At 42.8% G+C, this 23,312-nt stretch overlaps 1 protein-coding gene across 5 annotated transcripts in view; it reads left to right on the top strand.

The window, feature by feature from the left end:
• Positions 1 to 23,312, top strand: part of GRIN2B (glutamate ionotropic receptor NMDA type subunit 2B) — a 212,276-nt gene that overhangs the window by 174,857 nt on the left and 14,107 nt on the right. For all 5 annotated transcript variants that reach the window (XM_017827682.1, XM_017827683.1, XM_017827681.1 and 2 more), the window contains 5 exons: positions 4,270 to 4,478; positions 4,797 to 4,968; positions 5,624 to 5,777; positions 7,287 to 7,412; positions 10,326 to 10,555. In XM_017827682.1, coding sequence (XP_017683171.1) covers positions 4,270 to 4,478; positions 4,797 to 4,968; positions 5,624 to 5,777; positions 7,287 to 7,412; positions 10,326 to 10,555 — 891 coding nt within the window. The remainder of the gene's footprint in view (positions 1 to 4,269; positions 4,479 to 4,796; positions 4,969 to 5,623; positions 5,778 to 7,286; positions 7,413 to 10,325; positions 10,556 to 23,312) is intronic.

Raw genomic sequence — 23,312 nt, 5'->3', positions numbered from 1 at the left:
GATAACACTGAAAAGAGCACATGTAGGAGAATAAGGAAATATATTTTCCTGCTATAAATTTCAGCAAGAAGATTTAGGTTAGACATCAGGAAAAAAAGCTTTTTAATGGGAAGGATAGTTAAGCACTGGAATAGACTGCTTGTGGAGACCATGGGCTCTCTGTCAGTGTAAGGACAGGTTAGAGAAACATCTGCCACAAATGGCTCTTACAAGCCTTAGCTTCCCTTGGGAGGAAAGAAAAGCCTCTGTTAAGAATCAGTTTCAGGGAACTAATGTAATACACCTTTCATTAAAGATGGGCATTAACATACTGTAGAACTCTTTTATTCTGGCTACATTATACCGTGGTTAAGGCAATTCTCCAGCCTGCTGGAAGGCTTTCAGAAGGCTCCCACTTGTTTTCCTCTTGCATAGGCAATCTCATCTTTTGTCTGCATGGGGTAATTTATGTAGTTTGACAAACAAATAGCATATATGATTAACTTTTTTTCTACAATAGCTCTCCCTTTCCTTCTTTGCAAACGTATTGGACTTCTACTTCCAACAATGTTATCCAAAGTAGGATCTTATAATTAGGGTAGAAGTTAGCTGTTCCCCTCCCTCAACACCTCCAAATTTATCCCCAAACCAAAGTGACTTTACTTTCTTGATAAGATTGGATGTGGTATAGGTAGAACAAGGGGAAGTTAAGGTGAAATTCTGTCTCTTAGGAGCTGTGTCCTGGCATAAAGGAACATACCTAGGGATTGGAGAATATGATTAGAAAGGAGGTTTCACAGATCCCTCGTATCCTTAATTTTACTGATTCAGTGACCTTCCAGGGCTTCTAGTGGAAGTTTGGATGACTGGACCCTGATTGGAGAACACCAAATGGGTCTTGAAACTGCAGGGTAACCAGTATGTATGTGGGATGCCTGGGATGGTTTACTTTTTCCTCTTTTTGCTGAGGCAAGCACTCAGCAAAACCTAAGTAATAACAGTTCATGGGCTGTTAATGCAAAATACCCTGAGACTTCAGAAATGCCTTGCTCTGCTCTATACAGCTTGGTAGGTTATATTCTTTAAGAGTAGGCATCATTACCTGGACAAATCTTTGGCATTTAATTCTGCTAACCTCTGTCCCTGCAGTGACTTCCTCCTTCTGTCTTGTGGCAGATTATCTAACATATGATGCACATTTATGTGGGTTTTTTCTCTTGCATTGTTTCCATCCTCTGCACATGTGATGTTTCTTCTTATCGATCCTTGCCCACATGTTGCTTAAGCCCATCCTTCTTCAGCTACATGCATACACATTTGACCTTTGCATGCATAAGCATGTAAAGAAGTCTGCCCCCTTTTAATTCACAAAGCTTTTCTGATTTTCCTTGTTTGCATCTGTACATGTCTACAGGTATATGGCATGTCTAATTGTTCAGGTTGGCAACAAAATGTAATATTTGCATGTATTCTCGAGACATTTTATAGTTGATCTGAAAATTTAAGTCAGAACATTTCCTTATATCCTATTTTTCCTCCTCTTTGGACAATTTAGAGTGATTTTATTGGAATAATAAGGAAAGGACATGTATTACTGTATTTGCAGATTAGGTGATTCAGTGCATAGAAGGCTGTGGCAAGACTGTCATTGTTATCCTAATTTCATAATGTTGTCTATGTAGTACAACACTGTGAAACGTGCCTGGCACACAGCCTTATAAACTCCCGTTTCTGTCCCAGAGAACTTCTGGGTAATTATGGGTTGGGTTTGCCTATCTGATCTAATTTATCACTTAGGGGGTTATATCATGCCTGTTACTGAGATATTTAAGGGCTGCTGAGATTCTGCAAGATGTCTCTTTCATCAACCACTTATTTCTATGATAAGTTAATGTTCCTGAGCTGAAATCTGGGCTGTTCTGTGCAGCATCTTAATCACTGGTCCCTACTGTGCCCTCTGTGTGCAGTTATTCTGCTTGTCTGGTAGCTTCACAGAACTGCTTTTGGGGATTTGAGCTCAGTTACTTGAGAGCTGAAGCATCACTGCAGAAATCTCTGTCTCAGATGATGATAAATTGACCTGCTTGGTCAATGAGTGGGAAGTCCAGGGCTGGGCAGACCCTGGGTGAGTATGTGAGTATATGCTCTTTATTCCCTTAGAAATTCACTGTCCACATCCAGGCTTAGATGTTAGCTTGAGTACAGATCATCTGCTGCCCTAGACAACTGCCTGTCTTTTGTGGACAAAAGGAGCCACCAGTCATAGAGCACTCAGTTTTCCAGCTTTAACCCGATGCTCAAAGTGTATTTAAAAATTAAAACAACAACTCCCTGACCACTTAAGCACAAAAAAAAAAAAAAATAGATAAATAGATAGATAGATAGATAGCTGCACATACCCTGCTTGGTGGTCCAAGCTGTGTGACTTCATAGGTGGAGGGAACATTAGGAGCAAACTCTTCTTGGCATTTTTTGCCCTTGAGAAGTCAAGACCAGCTGCCCAGAAACTTCACCCACCTTCTTACAAACCTCGTGCCTTGCACTCACTGGGGTGCTTTGTTCATGCTGCAGGGATGGATGGGGAAACTGCTGTCTCCAGCAGAAGGCAGAAGGTTTCTTCTGCCTTTCTTCTCCATGCACAAGTTCCCAGAGTGGATTTTTCTTTCATGGACAGATGAAGTGTTTGTTTGTTTGTTTTGAAGGTGACAAGTGTTTTATGTGAATTCTAGATGCTGTGAAATGCCAAACCCCAGCTGGGCTTTGAGTTTCACAGATTAACCGCTGACACCTAATGAGGCTTTAATAAGTGCTTTTTCCTCCCATCCTGTCATTTAAATAAATAAATGACTGAAATTTAGGGGTGGTAGGAGGGGTGTTGGATTGCAGTGGAATGAAGCTTTTCTGTTTACCCACCAAGCCGGTACACGGCAAAGAGCAGTCATGCAAGCTTCCCACACACCCACATTGCCTCTGCCATCAAGTCAGCTTGTCTCAGCCCTGGCCCGGAGGGCTTGCTTTGAGGGTCCTGCAGGAAAGTTCCTTCTAAAGCCCAGTTAGCTTCTTAACCCTCTCCGCTTCAGCTGCCAGCCAAGGTGCTAATTAGTATCAGCTGTCATGGGGAGACAGGAAGCTGAGAACAAAGATGAGACTTTGATAGTTGAAAGTATAGCTGATGTTCAGTTTTTTTCTTTTCCTGGAATTTTTAGGAAGAAATTGTCTACCATGGGCAGTGGGCACACTTAACATGTATTGTCTCTTTAAGGACTCTAGTAGCTCCAAAACAGCTGTTTGTAGCAGTAGATATATGGCATCTGTTTTGACTGTTGAAGATATGATCTCTATTCACTTAGGAAACAGAAAATAAAGAGTTCTAAAACAGCAATAGAAATTTATGAGGGTGATGAAAATTATGGAAAAATAGCAAGATTTTAAAAAATCATAGATGCTCTTTGGTTTTAATTTTCATGTGTCAAAACCACAAAGAATTCCTTGTTTCCAGCTAGAGTATGTAACCAAGTAATTGTGAAAGGACAAGAGCAGGTATTTCAGTAAGGCCTTGCAGGGGATAGCAAGAACTACTGTTAAAAATCATCTGTCTGTGTTCTTCTCCTGTGAAGACACTCCTGAAAATGCAGAACATCTCCCTCTTCAGTTACCTGTCTCTTGGAAGAACTCAGTCCTGACTACGAGTGGGCAGTCTTTTTCCAGAAGGATCTATTTCTGGGCAAAATCAAGTTTGGCTGGATTGAATTTGTTTGATGAATTCCTCTGAAAACAAATGAAGAAAAAATTTTGAGGAAATAAGAAGTTCTGGTTTGACTTTTTCAAGTGAAATGGTTCAACTTTTATGTTTCAAAATAACATTTGTTTCAGAATTTGTATGTATCTCCTTTTTTTTTGAAGGCCGCCCCCCCCCCATATTTATTGTGACTAGTAGGCTCAGGTCAACCTTTGAGGAGACATCAAGCTCTGTTCCTATTGTTTGGCTGAGAAAATTGAAACATGTCATGTCTTTTTGACCATGATTATAGTACTCCTGTGATTATCCACTCACTCTCCCAGAAAGTAAGACCATCACAGAGATGAGAAAACCCAGACATCTTTCTTGTTCTCTACTTCCTTCTTATTTGAACCCACTTATTCAGAGCCTTCTCCCCAGAAATATCCTCATCTTACAGGAGCCATGAGCTTGGGTACTCCAGAGTGGTCCTCCAGTCCTGCAGTAGCTGTGATTGATGCAAAGGGATGGGACAACTAAAAGTCTAACTTCTGTGATTTGTGTCTCCACAGGTGGGAAAATGGAAGGAAAAAAAGTTGCAGATGAAGTATTATGTGTGGCCACGCTTTGAGCTGTATCCTGACTCTGAGGAACGTGAGGATGATCACCTGAGTATCGTGACCTTGGAAGAGGCACCATTTGTCATTGTGGAGAATGTGGACCCCCTAAGTGGCACCTGCATGAGGAACACGGTCCCTTGCCAAAAACGCATAGTGACTGAGTATGCACCCCTGGGTTCTTCTGCTCCTATTGGGCTCTCTTTTCTCAGCAGAATGTCGAGTGTCTGTTGGGCCAATACCATCATAACCTGATAATCCTTTTTAGAAAATCACCTCCATTTTTCTAGCCTGTCCTGTGTCCATTCATGACTGGCCCCTTTGGGCTAATCATTGTAGTGTGTCCCTTCACCCTCCAGCACAGATAGCACAAGAGAAATTGTCCACATTATATTGTGGGAAGAGGAATGCAAACTGACAACAGAAGGGAATTAAAGGTATTTCTCCCAGTCTTTTAACCCATTATTGTTGTTATGATTTAGGAACAAAACTGATGAGGAGCCAGACTACATGAAGAAATGTTGCAAGGGGTTCTGCATTGACATCCTCAAGAAAATCTCAAAGTCTGTCAAGTTCACCTATGACCTCTACTTGGTGACTAATGGCAAGCATGGGAAAAAGATCAATGGAACGTGGAATGGAATGATTGGAGAGGTCAGCAGCAAAGGGAGGCCATGGAAGGGTTTTTCTCTGGGCTGGGTGACATGCATCAGATCTAGTCTCCCATCATTATTGGATCTCTTTCTGGGACAGGAGGAGAGGTGACTTAGGAAATTATTGGCCTGCATTCTTTCTCAGCACTGGGTGAATTAATCTGCTCTGACACTCTGACCATGACTACCTTTCCTGTTTGACAATTAATTATTATTCTCTATGGTCTCATAAATTTGGCCTATACAGTCTTAGAAAGAGGCTGATATCCATGCACCCTAGATTATGCGTAGGTTGTATATAAGGTGCATAAAGAATGAAATAAGACTTCTCAGTGTTAGAGGGAGGATAAAACAAGGACAGAAAAATGAGATAAGATGTCTTCTCTGTGGATGATGTGTTTATTCTAAGACCTCTGTGGATTTATTTTTTATACACATACCAGCTTTGAGGAGAAGATTAATGTCTAAAGGTTTCCTGCAAGAAGAAAGTGTCCTGATGAAAGATTAGACAGCAAAGATGTTACAAACAATCGAGGGAATGGGATTACAGGAGTAAGAGGATTGTATTGAAAGGCAGAAAGATGAGAAGGGGCTTGACTGTGGTAGTTGAGTGCTGCTTCATGTCTGTGTGTGATCTTTTCCTTTTCTTCCTCCAGGTTGTCACCAAACGGGCCTATATGGCTGTGGGATCCCTCACCATTAATGAGGAGCGTTCAGAAGTGGTGGATTTCTCTGTGCCCTTCATTGAGACGGGAATCAGTGTCATGGTGTCACGTAGCAATGGAACTGTCTCACCTTCTGCCTTCTTAGGTATCAGTTAAATCCAAAATTAAAACTTAAAAAATTAGGTGAAGGTTGCTTGTGATTCTTAGCCTGAAAGCTCCTTTTTGGGAGTACCTGTGGGACAGGTATATAAAAATATACTGTGTTGTTTTAGTTCTAAATCCCAGGCTAGCAAAATCTGGGCAAATGCAAACAGGCAGTGCATAGGAGTTCCAAGTCAAGGCATTTTTCAGCAATTGTGTGCCTAGTCCCAGAAAAGAATGGGCTCGCTCAGAGTTGTCACCTACGCTGCAGCACGTGGTTTCCCAGTGACTCAACTAATAGTATGTTCGAGGAGTGTAGGCCAGAAGAAAATTGATTCAAACCTTATAGCTGATATGCCATAGCACTTAGTGATAGCAGTTAGCAATAAATTGTTGCACTTTGAGAGACATTATTTGTAAAGACGTTGTTAACTTGACTCTCCCTTGACAGAGCAACTAGGAGAAGTTAGAGATCTAATAGACCTTTTCAAGAACAGTTGAACCATCAGTTCTGAGCTGACATTGGGTCTTCCAATAAAGGCATTTCTAATGTCCTTCAGTGGTGGAGAGTGATCAGAGAATGCAGAAATTATGCTGCATTTCCCCAAGACATTCATATCTTCCTTGTATCTACTATTTGACTTTATTAAATGCTTTATGATGCAGCAAACACAGAATAGGAGTTATATAATTATTGTCTGCTCTCTGCCAGAGTCATGATTTACAAGAGAAATAACTTTATACGGGTAATGAAATTTTCCCAAAACTTTTTAAGTTGGAGTTTCATGACTACTCACTCTTCAGGAGTTTTTGCCCTTAGCCAAGTCCACCAATATTGCTGGGGTATGTAAAAGCAACGTTAAAGTTAACTCCAAAATTTTAAACTGCAATTTAACAGAGGTTGCAATATTGGCTATACTCTGGAACAAAATTCTCGGTTTCTTTGATCTGTTTCAGTCCCATTTTTATCTGTTCCAGCTTGGAGAAGGAGAAAACCTGGCAGAGATCAAATACTTGCAGAACATGAATGCTAACATTTCTAGAATGAGCCAGTGTTCCTATTGCTACAGGAATGGAATAACTGAAAAAACTACTATCGTTATGGCTGAACCTTAGAAATTTGGAGATGCTCTTTGGCTCAATAGCATCTTGAAAGTTGGATGCTTGTCTGAAACTCTGCCAGTTCTGCTTGATTCTCCCCACTCTCTCCAGATGGTGTTGGAGGACTTCCTGGGAACAATCTTTTATCAATGCATTTTATTTTATCAATGCATGCCACAATGGCTGCACGTAGTTCCAGATGGAGCCATGTGTCACAAACGGAACAGTACGATGGAATGCAGTCATTACAGAGGCAGAAACTGTAGTTCCCCCTGTTCAAGAAGTTTTTCAGAATCAGGCTTTAAGTTCTGTTTTCCCCCAACCCAGTTTGCCCCACATTGGTGTGCTCTGGAAAGCAAAGGAGGAGAGGTTGTTGTTGGGGCTTTTATCATGGTTTTCTCTTCCTATCCAGAGCCTTTCAGTGCTGATGTATGGGTGATGATGTTTGTGATGCTGCTTATCATCTCTGCGGTGGCCGTCTTCGTCTTTGAGTACTTCAGCCCTGTGGGCTATAATCGGTGCCTTGCTGATGGCAGAGGTAAGGGGAACCCTTTCTTGCTATGATTCTCTCTTATTTTCAGTCCTATTCCTTTGTAGGGTGTTCTTTGCCTTGAACATAATACAGATCTAGCCCACTCTGAACATTGAGTTCAGACCTAAGAGGGCAGGGATGGAGGCGGAAAACAGACTGTGAAGAGAGCAGATGTGTATGGATAATTTGCTTGGCCCGAGAGACGGAGCTGTGTTGCCTTTTATGTCTAAAGCAAATACCAGCTCCAACTTGTTTCTCATTGAGGGAAAATGGGCCCTGGTAGTTGGTGTTGGCAGGGCCCATGATGCTGCACTCCCTGAGACAATCATAGGGCTCAGCACTATCAATCCATCCTTTAGTGCTACGACTCCCTGGAGAGCAAGCCACTCTGCCAGCCTCCCAGCATAGTGCTATGTCCTCCAAACTTCACATCTGTCACCTGGTCATGTCTTTCCACTACTTGGCTCTCTGGCTTTCGAAGACCAACTGAGAAAATGGGAAGCTCATTTTCTTAGGAGTGGGTGAAGAATTACTTTGCAAAAGAACCAGGAAAAATGGGAACAAGTGAGTGATCCATCTCTGTGGTTCTGATCTTCAGAAGGCAGCCAGATGAGTTAAAGAGAGGATGAACAGACAGCCTAAGAGACAGCCTTTTTTTCCTTATTGAGATGAAGTCAATTAGCAAGTTGAGTCTTCTGTCATCTGCATATCTTCACCCCCCGATAAATCACCCCTTCGAACATTTCTGGGTTTATTGGCCTGTTCGGAATAGTGGGAGAGAGATAGTTACTGAAAAATGCACTCATTTGCTCCCCAGTCTAGTGCTTTGAGTGAATTTATGCCATCAAATTGGAGAGGAGTGAAAATAAAAAGTGTTAATGAAAATGCAGGCAGAACCACATGCATGGGGAATTGGAGAAAAGTGGAGAACTTGTCTCTTAACATGGAGCTGTGGAGGGCCTTTATGGCAACTGATCATAGCCCCATGGATTTGGGGACACAAAAGTAAGTATTGATAAACCTGTGAGTCTTTTGAGAGATATTGATACACATGTGGAACTGGAAGCAGTTCTTAGTACAGGCATGCAGTTGTGCAGTTATCAAGTCATCTGAACTGCAGCTGCAATTATCAGTATTTCTGAGTAATTATGAACAGTATGGCATGATCAGGCAGATATAATCCCTGACATATGTGATGTGAAGATACAGAAATCTGCTGCAGAGACTGCAATGCTGCTTTTGGTTATGAACACGCTGGCTAATGTTACTTTGGCTGTATTTGAACTATGGCAGTATGCCTCTGCCTCCCACACCTGGATTTTCTCTTTACGAACATTAAGATTTTTCTCTCCAGAGTCAAGTGGACATGCCCTGATCTAGTCTCTAAATAATGTTGTGCTGTTGTTTGAGCACTCAAAATTGGAGAGCTCAGAAAGATTCTAGGTTCCTGGTTTGGATTGAAGTCTCCCATTACAGTCTTGGTTTGTGGCTGACAAAGTCAGGGTGTGATCAGTGGAGAGAGGAAGGCTTTAAGAGGGAACTTCTCAAGATTTCCTTACATCTTATACCACTGATGTTTTTCAGGCCTTTCACCTGTGTGTCTTAGGGCACATTAGGTGGAAGGGATATAAAAATACCACTCCAGCATGTAAAAAGACAAGGAGTGACAAACCATGTTTCTTGTAGGAACTTTATCTCATTGGTATTTAGAGGAACCAGTTTTGCCAGGTGATGATTCTGCTCTGAGCTTGGTGTGCAGTTCCCTGGGTGCAAAATGAGCCCCTTGCATTGTTCAGCTGTACTTAGAGTAAAATATTAGTGCTTTCAGATGATCTATGCTATTTGCTGCTCAGGATTTTGGAGAAACATGTCAAAACTTTCTTCCCTTTTGCTAATCTGATGGAGTCAACCACAGACAGCAGCACTAAGCTCCAATCAGCCTATCCAAGTTGATAAAGCATGGGGTGCTGACCAGGTTGGCAGGTGTTTGAACTGTCCAGAGGATTCTCATCCTAAGAAGATCTTCCTGGTGCCTGAAGCAGGATCCTGGAGTAATGGAATCTACATTCTCCCTATCAGCTCTTCTTGTGCTCAAGTTGAGGAAATTTTGGTTTAGGTTTCTGCTAATGGAACCAGCATATGCTGGGCTATGAGATTGTTGGGAGACACGTCTGATTTCACAAGTTTTCAGACCTAGTGCTTCATCAGCACACGAAGCTTCTGGGGTATGAAAAGTGAATAAGGAGAAGATAGGAGCTTTTAAAACACTGGATCCATTCCTGGACTATCTGAGGCAGAGCTGCAGATTTTCCTGAGGTAGACCAGAGTATATATCACTGTTATGTACCTTAGACACAGAACATGGAGAGAGGGAGCTGTGTTCTTCTCTGGTTCATGTGTCTTCGGCAGAGTGGGTAAAGAAACACTCTTGCAGAAGTATTTGTAGATCCCTGCTATTTCAGATGGTGCTCTTCCTTGCACCTGTACAAGTACAGTGAGAACCATGTTTTGCCCAGGTGTATGCTGGGAACTCAAGGACATCACTCTTGAGCAGCTAGAAATGAGGACAGAATTTGTCTGAGCAAACTGTATTTCTGGTAGCAACACTTGAACCAAAATTAATTGTTTGGGCTTCTAGATATTTTAATCAAATAAAAAAGAATGCCCTTGTAAAAGGTTTCAATGTAAATCTCTGAGACAGAATAAATATCTGAGGATATTTTTGAAAAAGAATTTTTCAGGATGCACTTTGCTGAGATATGGTGTCATAAACATAGGGAGTTCAGATGCGGACATTCACCTCACAAGTGGGAATAGATACTGCTCTTAACTCTAAAGTCAAGATGTGGATGTGAATGGAAATGCAGACCACTTACTCTCAGATGCTCACTGTGGGATCATGTTTCTCAATCACTCTAGAGCCAGGAGGTCCCTCTTTCACCATTGGCAAAGCTATCTGGTTGCTGTGGGGGCTGGTGTTCAACAACTCTGTGCCAGTACAGAATCCCAAGGGTACCACTAGCAAGATCATGGTGTCGGTGTGGGCCTTCTTCGCTGTCATCTTTCTGGCCAGCTACACTGCCAACCTGGCTGCCTTCATGATCCAAGAGGAATACGTGGACCAGGTGTCTGGCTTGAGCGACAAAAAGGTAATCGATCCACCCAAACCCTCAAAGCAGCCTTTTTTACAGAAGAGGCTGCTCCACCCTCTTTTCTTTGCTTTCACTACAGAACTGTGCAGATGTTTTCATAGTCACATCATAGCTTTAGGCCCTAGTTTAAACAACTGTTCTTCATTGGTATTCAGTTGCACTTTTACACGGTTTAAGCACTTCAGGAATGAGTTATAAACAGAACTGAACTGTGCTTGCTTGCACAATTCCAAACCACACCTTGACTGTCAGCAAGTAATGAATTAATGGAGCTTTGGAGATGATGTGTACAATGGCTGTAACTTGTTTTTTCAGGCTGAAATAATTTGTCTGTGCAGGAATGCTAGCCATTAGGCTAGCAAATGTGATATGTTAATTTATTCTCAGGAAAAGTTCTGCCCTTGGGGGTAAATTGGCGTGGCTTTGATGATTTGCTATTGCTTGCACTTAAAGTGTCTTTTTTTTCAAGGCCTTTGGAGGCTTAGCACAAGAAATTGTTTCCTGTTCAGACTGTTTTACTGCCTTGTTTATCTGCACTGCATTTTGTCCATGCAAACCATTTGCTTTTGCTGGACCCTGAACACTTGAGGATTTTGAGAAGATTGCTGATGCATGCAGGATAGTACTGTCTGGTTCATGAGGGTGTAAAGCTTTGCACACTGCTTAATTTTTGTTTTGAGGTGAGGTTACTCACAAGCAATTGAGTGTTGTGAGGCTCAGTTGCCCATGGTGAGTTTGTAACTCAGTCACTGGGGCTGCTTAAGGGATCATGCCATTGTAGGGTAGCCAAATAAGCTTGCATACATTGCTGTTAGGGCTGGCAGCAAGAGGAGGACTGGTTATAGTTACTGACTCTTGTGTCCCTCATGACAGTCTAGAAATAAATTGTGGCCAGGCCCCTTGTGCATGCAGTGTCCTGTGCAGCAGGCTAGAAATTCTGTGATGGATTAATTTTTAAGAGTTTTTCTTTCCCATTTGTTTTTTCCTGGAATGAAACATGGCACAGAATAATACAATCTGTACAGAAGTGCTCCTGTTATTTGTTTTAATTTTGACCTCAATTTGTTTCACAGTGTCTTCACATTTGCAGTGTGCTGTGTTGAGGATGGGGTGGAGGGGAGGATGTTTTTCTGCTAAATGGAGATTGTTGCAGAGGCTGCTTAAAAGCTGTGGGCTCCTTCAGACTGAAAGATACTGTTCAAAACCAGCCAGCCCTATCAGAGTTAACATTAGTTTGTCATCATTAGGTTTTCAACTGTCTGAGCTAAATGGGATAGTTTGTACCTGTGATCTATTGTTTCAGGCTGTGCCTAGGCTCATGGAGAGAGCCATGCTTTTATTCTCATGTTTTTAAGATATTCTTCATACCTGCAGAGATATGTGCATGAAATTTCAATTGAAAGGGGTAACTCCTGGAGCTTCACAGAGCCTTTGGTTACAAGTTTCTGGGCCTATCTTAGCTGATTTTACTGTAGGGCCACCTGTGTGTGTTGGATTGAGGTGATTTTCTTCTGCTTTTCTTTGCCATGATACGTGTTTTTCATTTGCTATCCTAAAGCATATATGCTTTGTTTCTTGGGGAAGAGAAAGGCCACAGTACATAGTCAGAGCATTGTGGTGTGCCTCAAACACAGCTGCTAGTGCAAGTACAATATTTGGGTTTACAATTATTTACAATATTTACAATATTGGGATTACAATCTACCAGAGCATCTGAAATCAGATGAAAATTGGCTGGTGAAACTGGAAACCAACAGCTGCCTTTGGAGAATAAAGACAGGTGGGACTAGCTCTAGCCAAAAGATGTGAGTTAATGAGCTTGGTCTACTGGGCTCATGGATTTCCATTCTTTGAACATGCAGAGGGCCCTGCAGAACTTGGGAGAGGTCATCCAGGCATTTGTCACACTGCTTCAAGATGCCTTGATTTGGGAGGAATTCACTTTTCTGAATCTCATATTTTCCCTTTTCCAAAACCTGCATAATTGCTTGCAGCTGACTCACCCTCTAAATAAACTACTTAGCCAGGAGGAAGGGTGCAGCCACACCAGGGCACATGGAGATGTTGTATGCTCTACCTCCCTCTTCCTGCCTGCTTAAAGCCATTTCAGACTTTCAAAGCCAGGTGGGAAGGACTGTCTTTTCCAAGAGGAAAAACTATTGCTTCCAATCCCTTTTATCTCCAATGTCTGATCTGGTGTCCACAGCAGAACTGAGTCAGTCTCCTGGTCTTCATCAGCTGGTAAGGGCATCTGTGTCCAGCACAAGGAGTCAGTAGAGGATGTAATCCAAGCTGACAAGAAAAGGGATAGTTATTTTAAGGGATATTGTTTCTACTTGCCTAAACCCAGATCTGCTTGTGAATGTCTTTGTAGTATGACAGTATCTGGGGAAGGTGTCCCACTGGCACTGTAGAGCAGCCAAAATGCCAGATGCACTCACAAAATCCATTACTGTGCCTGGCTGGGGTACACCTGTCAAGGTCAGTCTGGCTACACTCTGAGACAGCCACCCTGAGGGTCTCCTTGGACCCTCTTCCTTGGGCCTTGCCTGGGAAAAAACACTCTGAGAGGTACCTGCAGCTGCTGATGTACCACTTCCCCAGAAAAACAGGCTGAAACACACCAGATGTCTCAGGACTTGGATGGTGTCTTGGCTGTGCCCCAGCATTTACTTCCTAATGACATGCAAGACAATGCCTAATGTCATGTTCCTGCTGTGCTGTGCTGTGCTGTGTGGATGCTTGAGCAGGTCTGTCTGAGCTGGGGTGGAGTGGATGCCCCTGTGCCAGGGTACCATTTTGAACTAAGGATGTCTGGAGGCTCCCTGTACTGAGCTTAGTGACCTCTGCCACTCTCTCTGTCCCAGGTGATGCCAACCCTGCTGAGTGCCACCCTTTGGGCCTAGCTGGCTCAAAAGAGGTGCCAGAACTTAGCCAAGAACCCATCTCATGATGGCTGTTAATTCCCCCATGTTAACCCTTGGAGCTGCTAAATCATATGTCAAGCTGTAGCTCTGAATGCTGGGGCAGCTGTGGGCAGTTTGAGGGAGGAGAAACCTGCTCCTCCCTGAGAGCAGTACTGGCCCTGTGAGTCCTGCAGAAAGAGTGCTGCTCTGACAGCCTCTCCCTTCCAGCTCCCAGTGATCGTGGCATGCCAAATCACTTTCCTTCTGCACAGGTGCCAAAACAGCACCCACTGCCTCTGCTGGTCTACCTTGTGCAGCAGAGGGGCTTGATGTGGCCCTGGAAGGGGCAGTGCCATGCTGGCCACGTCAACTCCCTGTCCTGAGCTCTGCCCCTCGGTGGGACAGACCGCAAGCCCAACCGGAGCATCCTTGCACGCGCTGCTGGACTGCATCCATCTAGAATCCATGTGGGGGGCTGCTACCACCCTGACCCCCTGCAAAAGCTCCGGTGGTAAGACAGCCTGTCGCAGAATACTGCAGTCGACTCCCGGGTCTGGATTTCATCTGACTGTAATCAGGAAATATAACCCAATTTCCATTAACGGGAGAGCTTCAGACACATTAGAGAAACAAGCGCCTGCGGTATTTCAGTCTAACGAAGGCAATAAATACAGGAAAGATTATATAAAATGAACTAATGTGTGAAGTAATCTAATAGCTATACGTAATTTCCATTCATATACAGTAGTAATAGAATAAAAGGAAATGTGGACAGCCAGCAGGGCATTTAAATAAAATAATTTAGAATGCAGTAGGTTAATAATAATAAAAAATAGTATCCTTTCGTATAAATTAGTTGCAAATGCCAAAGAAGCTAATAAAGTATCAAAATGGTAATTTTGTAATTGACATAAAAAGGAGAGAAATGTATTTCTGCATGCCTGCAAATTAATATAGATTGCTGAAATTTCACGGGTATTTGACTTATTTGCTTTTTAAGATGTTAATGAAATGTCAAGACAAAGGGCCTGTTTCTGTTCAGCATAGGTCAGTTATTTTTTCGATAGTTACGTGTTTGGTTTTGGGTGTTTTTTTAATAACTTTTGAAGTTAAAATTGGCCAATAATTTTACTGAAAAAAATCTGAGGAGAGCATAAGAGGCCAGAAGGAAATTCTGATATTTTCCAAAGTAGCTCATTTTAGTATACTTGAAACAAAATACTTTGATATTTCTGACATGTATTTTGACATGTCATTTTCTAAAGGCACTACTCATAAAATTGACCTACATTTAGAGGAAGTAGAAAAAAAAGTATTTTTTTTCTGTAACAAAACAAAGGGACAGGAGGAGATAATTGGAAGACAAGACAACACACGTAGTTCTGAGGTGAATGAAACATTTCAGGTTGATACAAAGCAAAAGCCTCAGTGAAAAACCTGCAAAAAACCCCCGATCTACTCTATTCTGGCAGGTGCTTGGCCGCGAAACTGAAAAATGAATTATTTCCCACATTATACTCTGCAGCACATTAAATCGACATTATACAAGGATCCCACATATGCAGAACACTTAAGCTTGTGCTTAACTTTGCGCTCATGAGTGGTGACATTAAAGTCAATGGACTATTATTCAAATGATTGAAGTTAAATGCTTTTCTGAGCTTGCAGCTTTTGTACAACAAATACCTGTTCTGGAGAAGTCTAGGGAAATGCAGAGCAGATATCTACAGGTATACATTTTTCAAGAGGACTAAAAGTGAGGGTCAGTCTTGTACCTTGTAAGGTCTGTCATGGGAAGGTTGTCTAACTGGATGGCTTGGAGGCAGTACAAATCTTCCATAGGATTAAACATTCACTATCAAGAGACATTTGTGGTAATTTCACACATTTCAGCAGGATATAAAGGAATTTTTATGTGGTGGTGTCCCAAAACAGAAAATATGCAATCCTTTCAACAGCAGTATGATTTTTATTCTCAGGACACCTTTGTGGTGATATGAGTTAGCTGGATAGAAGTAAGACTGTGCCACTTCCAGTAGCTCCCATAATCTGAAATTTTATGGTTTAAAATCTGATTATTTCTCTGCATCTCCTTGTAAATCATCAGTTGCTACAGTACGAAGTATTTACTAATACTCTATAGTGTAGTTACATATTGTGTGCAATTACACAAAATACACATTTATTATGTGTAATTACATATTATGCTAACATTTTCATATTAATAAATAGCTATTAAATATGTACAGCATATCGATGTTAGTAATAGATTTTTCTAACTTGTGACTTACATTTATTGTGTACATAAATATGATCTCAGATAAATTTTTGCAGTTGCAGATGAGTACGTTTATCAGATTTAGACATTCTGCACTTTGGATTGGGATGATTTTTATGCTGAGGTCTTTGGAACAAACCTCTGTGCCTGTGTGTTAAAATGTGATTCAGTACTTTTAAGACTATAAATGTTTAAATTCAGTGGGTTTTCAAGCATTTTTTTCTTCCACCCTCTTCAATCCTACTTTGTTATTCTCCCTCTTTTTCTTATGCTCAGCACTGTGTAGTGCAGAGTGGCAAGGAGGCTGCAATGTGCTTTAGCCTTGACTTGGTCTCTCAGGATTCTCTCTTTTTCTGTTGATTAGAGGGATTCCCCTGGTATCAATACAGACTGGGGGATGAGGGATCAAGAGCAGCCCTGCAGAGAAGTACTTAGGGGTGCTGGTGGATGAGAGGCTGAACATGACCCAGCAATGTGAGCTCACAGCCCAGAAAGCCAAGTGTATCCTGGGCTGCAACAAAAGCAGCCTGGGCAGCAGGTCAGGGGAGGGGGTTCTGTCCTCTCTGCTCTCTCGAGACCCCACCTGCAGTGCTGCATCCAGCTCTGGGGTCTGCATCACAGGCAGGAGACATCAACCTTTTGGAGCAAGTCCAGCAGGGCCACCAAGATGATTAGAGGGGTGGAGCACCTCTGCTATGAGGAAAGGCTGAGAGAACTGGGATTGTTCAGCCTGGAAAAGAGAAGTCTTTGGGGTGACCTAATTCTGGCCTTCCAGTACCTGAAGGGAGCCTACAAGAAAGGTGGAGAGAGACTTTTTACAAGAACATGTAGTGACACAACAAGGGGCAATGGTTTCAAAGTGAAAGAGAGTAAGTTTAAATTAGGTATTAAGAAAAAAATTCTTTAGTGTGACTGTGGTGAGGCACTGGAACAGATGCCCAGAGAAGTTGTGGATGCCCCATTCTTCTAAGTGTTCAAGGCCAGATTGGATGGGGCTCTGAGCAACTGATAGAGTGAAAGGTGTCCCTGCCCACAGCATGAGGATTGGGATTAGATGATCTTTAATGTACCTTCCAAGCCAAGCCGTTCTGTGATTCTGTGATTTAACGGCAGCAAATGCTCACAATGAGATTCTTCAGGATTAATACCAGTTAAAAAAATGCAGTTTAGTTGGGAACTTGAGCAGGTAGGATGCAAGGGGAGGGGATAGTCAGAGTCAGACTGTAGGCTTAATCCTTGCTGGAAAGGAAGAAATGCAAACCCTTGGGTTTTGCTGGAGGCACGGATGGGAGTTGCTGGGTGAGGGACATTGGCTATGGGGCCATGGAAGCTTGCAGCTTTTGCATTCCCCCTGCCACACCGTCCTGGTTAAATTTGGCTGCTTCTGTGCTAATTGCGTGGCAGTCTGGAAAAAGCTGTCTTTGGAGAGTTACATAAGGGAAAAGAGGGGGAAGCAAAGGATTGTCCTGCTTCTCGCATCAGTATAAGTCAGTGGAGAGGGAAGCAATGACTATTTTTATTTATTATTTATATGGTGCCATAAATGTACTTGGCACTTTGCAGTCAAATAAAAGACAATGGCCCTACCACCAGAATTTGGCAGCCTTAGAGATGAGAGCTGGCCTCCTTCAACTGAATGATCAGGGCTGAATTGCTGGTGGGTAGGGAATAGGAGGATGAGATCTACAGGATTAAAAAAAAATATAACAGCTTTCCCCCCGCCTTTTCATGGCTAATGCCTAGCTACTGTGACATTTAAAGTTATATGTACATACATATACTTGATAAATATTTGGCAGATTGTATCTTCCCATACATTTTTACTTCTCTGTGTGGAAAGAAGCCTTGCTTCTCCCAGGCCTTTGGCTACTCAACTTCCCCTAAGTCTACTCGTGGCCCAGTAGACTTGTTTGCTTCAGGTGTACCTGATTCAGCACCCCAGGACTCCCAAGGAAGTGATACAGCTTTCATTCCTCTGTCTTCCACTTGCAGGTGGGAAGCAGCTTTCATCAGAAGGCTAAAGGAAGGCATTATCTTCTGCCTCTGGGAAGGTGCTGGAATGCTCCAGCTGCCCTTACTCTAATGCCCTGCTTTTTTGCTTTGCCTCCCTGCCTTACAGAGGTGCTTAAGAAATTGCACTAATGTGATGATTAAGCTTTTCTAATTACTTGGATGAAAATTCTGGCCCCTGTGCAGTCTTTGGGAGGTTTGCCAGACTTGTGCAGGATTTCACCCTACTGCCCAGTGGTTAGTACCCACATAACAGTAGGTTGGCTACTATTAGTACTCAGAAGCAAGACCTTCCTTTGCTAGTGAAAATGGGGGAAAAATGGAATTGCTCCCCCACCAAACTACATCCTCTAAATTTCTCAGCGTGTTTCATAATTTATTAACCAGCTGTCTCATGTGCAAACAAAATAGATTTCAAATTCCTCTGTACTTAGCTGCCACCTCTCCTCTCAAGGTCTTTTTCATCAGTTAATTTTTTCCCTCGGAATGAACATCTACACTTCTAATGATATTAACATGAGTGTAGTAACTGGCATCTTTCTGCCTCACTAATTTCTGTTTTGTGTTTCCTGGGATTATTCAGGCCTTTTGCCCCTTTGTGTTTATTTTCCAAGGAAGCTGACTTTCAAAGATGAAATACATGGCATGATTTGATGCTGGGATAAACTGATGATCTCCATCCTCTACATGCATGCAAACAAAAGTTAAGTGTACTGTAGCTAGGATTTCATAGACCACTTCATTGCAACAGATGTGACTGTGGTTGTCTGATATCACACATAACTAATACTGTGCAAGGAGCTTTTGTCTCTGACTGGTGAAGCTGTAGTGATTCCACTACAGATGTTTTCTGGTCAAGTGTGTGGGATACCTAACAGTATGACTGACTTGAAGCCTATATACCACCAAATGTGTCCTGAGGAAATTTTAAAGCATTGTTATTACCTTCTGTGTAGAGAAACTGTGCAGAGCCTGTAAAATGCTCATGCACTTCGCAAATCCAGAAGACGCCTGGTTTGCTGATGGTGAGAGTACTCTGTTTATATGTGGTGGTCTGATAGTGAAGCGGCCCCTCAGGCCTGGTATATCCTTAATGCCTGGGTCAGGAGAAAGGCAGTCTGGTGCCAGCATGCACACACAGGTGAGTCTGTGGAAACATGGGATGCCTGAGGTGTCATCTGTTTGTGGTGATGCTGCACTGCCCAAGATTTTCAGTCTTCTGCTCTGTGCAGAAGCCGCACAGAGCAGGTATCTACATAGCAATACAGCTTGCAAAGAGGCTGCACAATGCTACTGTGTGCATTGTTCTGGCAATAACTGCATGTGATGGAGACTTCTTCCACCAATTGGATCTCTGCTTTCATCTTAGTTATTTTGCAAGGACAACTATTTTTAAAGTTGCTATATTTGAACTCCTTTCTTTTACTTTCACCTGCCCTCCCTCACCTCTGCATTGTCACTAGGTTGCTCTGTTCCCTTCCTTGACCCGCATGTGTCCCTATTTCGCCAACAGACGTTCATGGATATTTTTCTTTCTTGTTTGTGGGTCTGACCGACACTACATCTTCCTTTAAAAGTTACTTTAATCTAATTCCTTGCCAACTTTGCTGCAGTCAGCTGCACTAACTGATAACTCCTTTCTCGGACTTATCTATAACAATTCGTGGGTGAAAGCACTACACAAAGCAAGACAGAGATTTTGAAACATCACTGGGTGTTGAATAATAGGATAAACCACAAAGTCAGTCTGATGGAGCACAGGGTAATTTTATGCCCTCCAAAAACTGACATATTGGATTTGGTGCTGTTCATTCTCTCTCTTTTTTTTTTAATTTCCCTTTTTTTTGTTTATAAATCAAGGCACATATTGTTTGACTGCTGAAGACAAGACACTAGGGTTTTGCCATTGCAGTCTTAGGGTTGATTTCTGCAACTGGGCCCACAATCAGAAAGAGCTGACATGGTGACTGGATTCACAGAATCACAGAATATGCCAAGTTGGCAAGGACCCACAAAGATCATCGAGTCCAACCCTTAGCCCTTCATAGGACCATCCCCAAGAGTCACACCATGTCCAAATGCTTCTGGAAGTCTGGCAGGCTTGGTGCTGTGACCACTACCCTGGGGAGCCTGTTCCAGTGCCCAACCACCCTCTAGGTGAAGAACCTCTTTCTAATATCCGACCTAAACCTTCTCTGACACAGCTTCATGCCATTCATTCAGGTCCTGTCACTGGTCACCACAGAGAAGAGATCAGTGTCTACCCCTCCTCTTCCACCCACAAGGAAGTTGGGGACTGTGCTGAGATCTTCCCTCAATCTCCACTTCTACAGGCTGAACAGACCAAGTAACCTCAGATGCTTCTCATACGGCTTCCCCTCGAGGCCCTTCACCATCTTTGTTGTCCTCCTTTAGATGCTCTCTAATAGCTTAATATTTTCCTTATAAAAATGCCCAAAACTGCACACAGTGTTCGAGGTGAGGCTGCACCAGTGCAGAGCAGAGCGGGACAATCCCTTCCCTTGACCAGCTGGCAATGCTGTACCTGATGCCCCCCAGGACATGGTTGACCCTCCTGGCTGCCAGGGCACTGCTGACTCATATTCAACTTCCCATCAACCAGGAACCCCAGCTCCCTTTCCATGACACTGCTTTCCAGTATCTCATTCCCCAGTCTGTATGTACATCCAGGATTGCCCCATCCCAGACGCAGAATCCGGCACTTTCCCTTGATGAACTTCATATGGTTGGTGATTGCCCAGTCCTCTAATTTATTGAGGTCTCTCTGCAGGTCCTCCCTGCCTTCGAGGGAGTCAACAGCTCCTCTGAATTTTGTGTCATCTGCAAACTTGCTTAGTATCCTTTCCAGTCTCGTGTCCAAGTCATTAATGAAGACATTAAAGAGCCCAGGGCCTGAGATGGAGCCCTGTGGAACCCCACTAATGGCAGGTTGCCAGTCTGATGTTACCCTCACCCTCTATGCTTGATCCGTGAGCCATTTGGTCACCCATGGCATGATGTCTTTATCCAGCTGGGTGCTGGCCGTTTTGTCCAGAAGGTTTCTGTGAGAGAAAGTATTGAAAGCTTTACTGAAATTCAAAAAGATTTGGCTTCCCTTGATCAATCAAGTGGGTTACCTTGTCATAAAAGGAAATCAGATTTGATAAGCAGGACTTTTGTCCCATGAAACTGTGCTGGCTGTGACCAATGACTGCATTGTCTTTCAGGTGTTTTTTCAATACCTTCCAGAATAATCTTCTCCATAAATTAACAAGGCACTGAAGTGAGACTGACTGGTCTGTGGTTTTTGGGGTCCTGCTTCTTGCCCTTCTTGAAAACTGGGACAACGTTCACCAGCTTCCAGGCAGCTGTGACCTCTCTGGGTTCCCAAGACGGCTCAAAAATCATCAAGAGAGGTTTTGTGATTACATCAGCCAACTCTTTGAGAATTCTTTGATGAATCATCAGACCTTATAGATTTGTAGGGATCCAGCTGGAGCAGCAGATCCCACGCAATTTCAGGGTCAACTGGGAGTTGATCATTCTCACAGTCATGGTCCTCCAGCTCAGGGCACTGAGACCCTCTTATCTGTGTTGAAGACAGAGACAAAGAAAGCATAAAACACCCCTGCCTTGTCCCTGTCCCTGTTTGTGAGGTGACCATCCTCATCCTGTAACAGGCCAATGATATTTCTATCCTGCCTATTGCCATTAATGTATTTGAAAAACTTTCTATTGTCCCCCACATTTCTGACCTGCTTTTACTCCAGCTGAGCTTTGACTAGATGAATTTTCTCCATACAGCAGCAAGGAGAATCTCTGGATTCTTCCCATGTCACTTGACCTTGCTTCCACTGGGCATACACCTTCCTTTTTTGCCTTATTTCCAAGAGAAGATCACTGCTTAGCCAAGGCCTTCTGCCTTGCCTGCCTGACTTTTGACACTTGGGAATTGCCTGCTCCTCTGCCCTTAAGAAGTGCTGTGAGTAGTCCTAGCCACTGCTGAGGAGGTAGAAGGTGTTACTGTGAGGGAAGAAATAAGAGCTAGGGTAAAAGGATGATCTGAAAACTTGTAGTCACTTAGAAATGGCTGTGAGTTCCACCTTGGAAATAAAAAATGTCTGTGATGTCAAAAGTACGTGACTGTGCAGAGGGGAGAGGAATGCTTTAGGAATGAATCTTGAGAAGTATCTGTACAAGAGATTCATTAGTAATAGAGAATGAGCAGCACAGTCTCTTTAGTCTGCTGTTCCCTCAGAGATTTGTACCAGTTCTACGATTTAAGTTTGTAGTATGATTTTCTGCCTATGCTGTTGGGCTGGCACACTCCTAGCTGGGATGCAGTTTTGTCGATTTAATAGTGCCCTACAGTGCCATGCCACTAACAGGTTGCAGGTTCCATGCTGGGAATCTGTAGAGCACTTTGTCTAGCAGGACAGGTAATGGGGGCATGAGTTTGTGAGTGTGTCTATGTGCACAATCAAGCTGCGTAAAGAAAAGAATACAGTAAAAGCCCTGAAGATGGTGTTGATAGTGATGCTTGATATTCCAGAAACAAACTGGTCACTACCTGAATGCAGATCAGGGCAGAGTTATAGCTTTGAAGAACTTGCAGTCTGCAAATGAAGGACAGAGGGAAAATTATATAATATAGAGAGGCACTGAGTAATAATGAGCATTAACTCTCGCTAGCATTGTTTTTATTGCCTTGATGCAAGCTTTTTTAGTGTAATGTTCTCTTAATATCTTTGGGTCTTGATCAGATTGTTCTTGGTATGGTGGAGAGCATGTTCACCAACAAAAGGTAAGTCAAGGAAAGACCTACAGGATACAGCCAAAGGACAGCAGGTTACAGGTCCACATGATACAGCTTGCAAAGAAAGACTGAGAAAACAGCTTCTTTAGCTGCAGTGAAAGAACACAGAGAAGAAACAGGTTAATGGTACTGAAAAACATAAAATTCTCCTTCAGAGAAGAAGAAACTATTTGAATTTCCCTGTCCATTGATAAGATAACAGAAAATATTATAGTTGTATTGCAGTAGGGAGGCTTTGGTTGAGAGACTTGGAAGAACTTTCCATTAGTAATGCTCTGGTGGGGATTGTCCAGGGAATGGAGGAGTCTCCAGTACCAGTCATCTTCCACAGCAGCTGTCAGGAATGGTGATGTCCAGGAGAGACTCACCGGAGAGAGTGAGGTAGAAGAGAGATCTTCTTAGGGCCAAATCCACATTTGTGATTCTGTGGCACTGTTTGTTGGGCAGCTTGGGGCCAAAAATTATATATTTTGGGGATATGAAAAAGACAAGCCTCTTCTTTTTGAAAGTCATCCATTAGTTGTGAAGGAGATAATTTCCTGGCTGAAACAAAGGATACAGAAGCAAGGCAGCTAGGGCAAGACATGCTGCTGTAGACATGCTTAGTCTGTCAAGACTCAAGTGTAGGCATAGGGCTACCTCAGGGTTAGACCTGGAAACCAGTGGCCTACTCTTTAATTTTTAACAAGTTCTGAATGAATCTCTTGTGCAAATAGCCTGGCTGGATTCTCAGGCAATGAAGAA

The sequence above is a fragment of the Lepidothrix coronata genome, unplaced genomic scaffold (genome assembly GCF_001604755.1).
Source record: "Lepidothrix coronata isolate B3197 unplaced genomic scaffold, Lepidothrix_coronata-1.0 Scaffold141, whole genome shotgun sequence".
In the NCBI taxonomy this organism is placed as follows: Eukaryota; Metazoa; Chordata; class Aves; order Passeriformes; family Pipridae; genus Lepidothrix; species Lepidothrix coronata.
The sequence above is the reverse complement of the archived record's forward strand: the minus strand, read 5'-3'. Positions and strand labels throughout refer to the sequence as shown.